The sequence below is a fragment of the Nelusetta ayraudi genome, unplaced genomic scaffold, assembly GCF_046127955.1.
Source record: "Nelusetta ayraudi isolate G7.1 ecotype Tasmania unplaced genomic scaffold, CSIRO-AGI_Nayr_v1 ptg000120l, whole genome shotgun sequence".
NCBI lineage: Eukaryota > Metazoa > Chordata > Actinopteri > Tetraodontiformes > Monacanthidae > Nelusetta > Nelusetta ayraudi.
The window spans coordinates 4,199,001-4,205,000 of record NW_027466170.1 but is presented as its reverse complement, the minus strand read 5'-3'; the positions used below and the strand labels follow the sequence as shown (position 1 = coordinate 4,205,000).

Below are 6,000 nucleotides of genomic sequence, written 5' to 3'. Positions count from 1 at the left end.
TTACAAACTGGCGGTGGATCTGACTGACGCGTCACGTTTTCCTCCCTCAGAAATGTTTCTCTGACGGACGTGTGAAATAAACCCAAAGGGATTTTGGGAAACATTCCATCTGTCACACAAGTGGCCCTTGGCTTTCCTGGAATACTGTGAAGGGAGGGGATGAGGGGAGGTCGGGGGGAGTCGTGATCTCTCTCAGATCAATCTCCCAGTCCTCCCAGTCCTCCCAGTTCTCCCCAGTCCTTCTAGTTCCTCCCGGTCCTCCGATTTTTCCCCAGTCCTACCAGGACTCCCAGTTCCCCCAAGTCCTTCCACTTCCTCCCAGTTTCTCCCAGTCATCCCAGTTACCCCCAGTCCCCTCAGTTCCTTCCAGTGACGCCAGTCCTCCCAGTTTCTCCCGGTCGTCCCAGTCGTCCCAGTTCCCTCCAGTATCCACAGTTTCTCCCACTTCTCTGCATTGTTTGATTTCACCTACTTTCCATTTTAAGCTTTTTCACCAGCTCTAATTTCCATGAGACTAATTAGCTGGGTTTTCCATCTTTTCCCCACCCTCCTCCCCCATCATTTCACACACACACACACACACATACACACACACACACACACACACACACACACACACTCACATTGCTTCCAGAGGAGTGCTCTTCCCTATATAATGATCACACGTCCGATAATTACGCTGTGTGATCGAGCGGAGCAGCAGATCAACTCTGGTTCCTGTTGTCTCTGGAGGACGTGAAGGAACCGACTGCTGAGGTTCTGCATCTCAAAGCGTCCTGTGACTGCGTGTCCTGGCCATGCGGCAGAAATAATTACGGCGGCGGCGGCGCTGATCAGCGTCGGGCCCTCGGGGAATGTCCTGCTCCTGTTTAACACGCCTGGCCTACATTCACAGGGGGGGGTAAAAAAAAAAATGAACCAGCTTAATGCTGAAGGGTGAGAGTGCAGAAGCATTGAACAATGTGTATTTGGCAGGAGGCTGTAAACAGAGGGCTAAATGTGCTGTTTTTTGTCCCTACTTTTCATCTTGTTTTACACTTTAACGTCTCCTAAACTTCAGACGTCTTTGACTGTTTAATGTGGAAACGAGAGTCTGACTCGTCCCAGCCGTCCCTTCCATGGCTGCAGCCAATCCCAGCTGTTTCAGGGCGAAGGAGGCGGGGTTTACACCCGTGACGGCCGGGTCACCAGGGCTACCGAGAGACTAAAGAATAACCGACCATGCTGAAACCTGAAATATTCATATTTAATATCAATATAATACTAAAGTATTTTTCATATGTTTTTAGGGTGTTTTTCCCAACTGAAAATCTTGCAGTTCTTCAAGCTGAGGCCACCTGGTGGTGACGACAGTTAGTTCGCGACCTGCAATCCTACTGTGTTTTTTTTTTTAAATACTTTAGTCCTTGAAGTTAAAACTGCTCAGTCCTAAAGGAGCATTTCACTCTTTAGTGCCATGCAAGGTTGTGCTGCTGTCGTGAAACGATCTGAGTTTAGCTCACAGATGTTCAAATAAAGAGCTTTTTCAACAAAAGTCCTCTTTAGATGCAGGCACAATGTGATTTCTGGATGTTTCCCCTCCTTCGGCCTCCCGTCCCACTTAATGTTCCCGACTCCATCCCTCAGGCCCCCCCCGGGCCAGTTGGAGTCCGCTCCTCTCCGCCTGCTTTTGAAAACGCCAATATGATCTGTGGCTGTCAACGCTGCGGCGAGCAGCCAACGGTGAGCAGTCACACAAAAAAGGGCAGCGGAAGCAGAGACGGGAGTGAAAAGGAGAGCGCTGAAAGGAGGAAAGCCTGGAAGGGAGGCGCTGAATCTAAAATAACAGTCCGGGGACGCAGCCGTGTGGATAAAAATAATCACTCCAGAGGCAGAGAAAATTTAAATACCCTCACAGTCCACAGAACAGGTGAAACAAGTTGTGGGGAAGCACAGTGGTGTCTGAAATTGGTGAAACTGCCGTAATGACTTCAAGTGGCTGACACGCAATGTCTCCCTGGTGACAGAGAGGAAACGAAGAAAGACACGTTTCAGTTTGAACGACGAGGGCAACGTTAAGTTGACTGGAGGAGCACAAACACAAGAAACACAACCAGGTGTGGATTTTAAACCTGCAACAGTTTCTTTGTTGTTGTTTTTTGGCAAAACTGTCATGATTTCATCTCCTTTGAACCAAAAGGTAATGCCACACTACACCTGCGCCTTTGAATGTCAAAACTGACTTCCACTGATGTCTCGAGCCAGCGTATGGACTCTCCAGAAAGGGGGGGGGAAGAGCAACTGTCTGTCTGTGATGTCACAAAGGGCACCGATACTGCCCCCATGTTAGTGACCCCAACCCTGGTAGGTGTTGGCTCCGCCTCCTGGGTCCGTCGCATCTGTTTCTCCTTCAAATTGCGCCGAAGGTCCAACAGAGCGTTGGGTTTTATCGGGAGGCTGTAAACAGAGGGCTAAACGAGCTGCTTTTTCTCTGGAGAGGCTTCTGGAAACATGTGAGGCTGCTCCACCAGTCTGCTGGAGGGTTGCCAGATCTCTGGAGTTTCCCTCCGTCCTAAACGTTCCCGACGTTCCCACTGCAGCTCCGGATCACGTTGCCGCAGGTTGCGATCTTGCAACACGAGACCAGCCGGAGGAAGACCTGTGAAACTGTCAGCTGTCAACGTTTAGGATCGAGTTTCCTGACCAGGGGTGTGAGGGTGAGACCGGGGGGGTGATTCCCTGCGGCAGCAACACTTCCCAGACGTCTCCGGGCCAGACTCATGTGACACTCAGCAAGTTGACAGAGTGAAGACACCTCCAGCGTGCTGGAAAACACTTTTCAGTTAAAGCCTCGCGAGACGGAGAGATGATGAGAATCCTGAAATCTGAAATCTCAGACTCAGCCGCCTTCACACAAAATTCATAATTCATTGTGTATGTGGTTGGTTTATACGAGCTGGACGAGAAAGAAAAGATTAATTAAAAAAAAAAAAAATCTCCCTTTGACTTATTGCAGCGCGTTAATTCCACGACGTAATTATGACCCAGTTCTTTTCCCGTCCTTTTTTCTTCTTTCTTTTAGTGATGCAGAATCACTGGAGAGTTAAAGGAAGAAAAAAAATCAAATGATTGTTCTGGTTCAATTGAGAGAGATAGTAGCTGCATTTCCCCTGCAATACCCCTAGAATTGCGCCAAACCTAAATATCGCAATAAAAAAAAAATGGTCACTGCAAGTGAAAATGCAATCAAAGAGAAAAATATAAACAACCATTCTTGACGGCGAACTACAGTAAACAAATGTAATTCTTGTCATTCTCGCGGGACGATATTTTACAAGAATTACGGCTTTTGCACTTTACACCATTCAATGGAAACACCTGCAAATCGCAGTTGTACTTTTGTGTGAAATTTTTAGAAATATCGCCTTTATTTTGCGAAAAACGCAGCTACTGTGTGTGTGTGTGTGTGTGTGTGTGTGTGTGTGTCTGACTGACTGACTCATCGCCACCAGACAGATATTAATAATCACAACAAATACGATCGCAATGGTCCTAATTATATCTGCAGGGAATTAATTAAAGGGCCGCGTCCGTGTTGTCAGTATGCACTCGAGGGTCTTGCTAATCTCGCACTTCTCACGCTGCGGACCCCTGGCCCTCTCCCACGGCTGAGGAAACACACACACACCCTGTAAACACGGCGGCACGCTGCAAACACATACACACACACACACACACACCTGCCAATCAAACCGGGAGAAAGGGATTCTCTCCCAACCAAAACTTCACGTCCTCGTCTCTTCTCCTCTGCTGGCTTGTTTTCCATAAATTGGATTGCAAGTGCAGAGCCAGAAAGCAGCTGGGCGGGGGCGGGGGGGTGTCGAGAATAGAGACGGACAAAGGCGGAAGGAGATTAAGGAGGAGAGAAGAAAAGGCCGGAGCGCCGAGCTTTGGGAAGCTGGATTACGGTGGAACGAGAGGGACGATAGAGAGCGAGAGAGGGAACCATCCCACATTTGTCTCACAAAACTTCCCAAAACAGGATTCAGCCTCCAGAACAGAGCAGAGCAGAACAGAACAGGGAAGGACGACGGCGGAGCCCTTGTGTGTTTTGTCACCATGGCATTAGCGGCGTCAACACAGGGCTAACGTGGCGGGACAGATGCTGGCTGTTAGCATTACAACCCAGATCAGGTGACACAACTCTCAGTCAGGGAGTGGTGGGGTGGGGAGTGTGTGTTGTGTGTGTTGGGGGGGGGGGGGGTCGCCGCGCTCACAAATGTAACGATTGGACGGCGGGAGGAACTCTTGTCAACACGTCAGCGCCACCGCCAGACCAAACACAACAATCACATCACTTTTGTTTGTGTTGGTTTTCAGTTGTTATTTTAGGAAGTTTGGTGAATATTTTCGCCCACTTTGATTTGTAATTATTGTAACGTCTTGTCTGGACCCAAGGAGGAATAGTCTTCACGTGGTGTGTGTGTGTGTGTGTGTGTGTGTGTGTGTGTGTGTGTGCAGTTCCCACCACTGACCTGTAGGGCATCCCGGTCTGATGGGCCACCGTGTCCTCTTTGCCCAGTCCAAACATATTCAGGTACCAGCTGGTCTCCATCTCCCGGAGGAGCGCCGCCCTGCTCCGTTGCTGCCGCTGCTGCTGCAGCGCCCCCTGCTTGCCGGAGGCGGCGGCGACATTGCCAGCGCCTCGCTTGCCGTCCTGGGAGTTGCTGCGCTGGGCCCTGGCGCCGCCCAGCGAGGCCACCGACTGCCTGCGGTGCACGTGAGGCGGCGGGTGCCCCCCCACGCCGGGGCCGCTCACGCCGCCGCCGCTGCTCCGGGCGGCGAGCATGGCCACGGAGGGCGGCCGCCGCCCACTGAAGGCCCGGTGGGAGGAGCCTCAGGAGAGTCGCTGGGGCAGACTGAATAAATGTTGGGGCCTTTTTTCGTTTGTGTTTTTATGCTCCAGCTGCCGGGTTTCTGTTCGACACGTCTGTCTGTCCGCTGGCCTGTCCGTGCGCCTATCTGTTTGTCTGTCCGTCCCTCTGTCTGACCGTCTGTGTGTCCGTCTGTGTGTCCGCTTGCTCTCTTATAGCCTCATCCACCCTGAAACTGGATCCCGGTTTCCTTGTCTCGTCATCGGCTGCCCCGGCCTAAAAGGAGGCAGCCAAACATGCCGTTGTGTTGACAATGCAGTACACACACACACACACACACACTCTCTCTCTCTCTCTCTCTCTCTCTCTCTCTCTCTCTCTCTCTCTCTCTCTCTCTCTCGCTCTCTCTCTCTCTCTCTCTCTCTCTCTCTCACACACACACACACACTCTCTCTCTCTCTCTCTCTCTCTCTCTGTATCTCTCTCTCTCTCACACACACACACACACACACACACACACACACACACACACACACACACACACACACAGACTTGGGTGTCAGACTGTGCCACACGAGCCTCTCCAAAAAAAACCTCCTGCATCGTGAGAACGAGCATCGCCGGTGTTAAACGTGTTTTCAGCCGCTGAACAAGCAGGAGGTGAATTCAGCAGAACAGCAACGGGTTCTCCGGGTCTTCAGGGTTGCCTGAATATATATATATATATATATATATATATATATATATATATATATATACATATATATATATATATATATATATATATATATATGTGTGTGTAAATATATATATATATATAAATATATATATGCATATATACACACATATATACATTTGTATCTATACATATATGTGTATATATATACACATATATGTATAAATATATATACACATATATATATATATATATATATATACATATGTATATATATATGTATATATATATATATATATATATACATATATATATATATATATATATACATGTATATATATACATACAGCTTTAGCTGCACTACACATACATGTACCCAGCCAGAGTGTTTCAGAGTCCCGGAGACTTAACGCCATTCCTTGTGTCACATGACTCCACACTTGAGTGGCAGGGAAACCAATTTACACCTCG

General features: G+C 48.8%; 1 protein-coding gene across 1 annotated transcript in view; it reads right to left on the bottom strand.

Annotated features, from left to right (window-relative positions):
* Positions 1-5,115, bottom strand: part of kcnab1a (potassium voltage-gated channel subfamily A regulatory beta subunit 1a) — a 64,541-nt gene extending 59,426 nt beyond the window's left edge. Inside the window, exon 1 of the mRNA XM_076049756.1 lies at positions 4,515-5,115. Within this exon, the coding sequence (XP_075905871.1) occupies positions 4,515-4,828 (314 nt within the window). The 5' untranslated portion in view covers positions 4,829-5,115. The remainder of the gene's footprint in view (positions 1-4,514) is intronic.
* Positions 5,116-6,000: the final 885 nt, after the last annotated feature.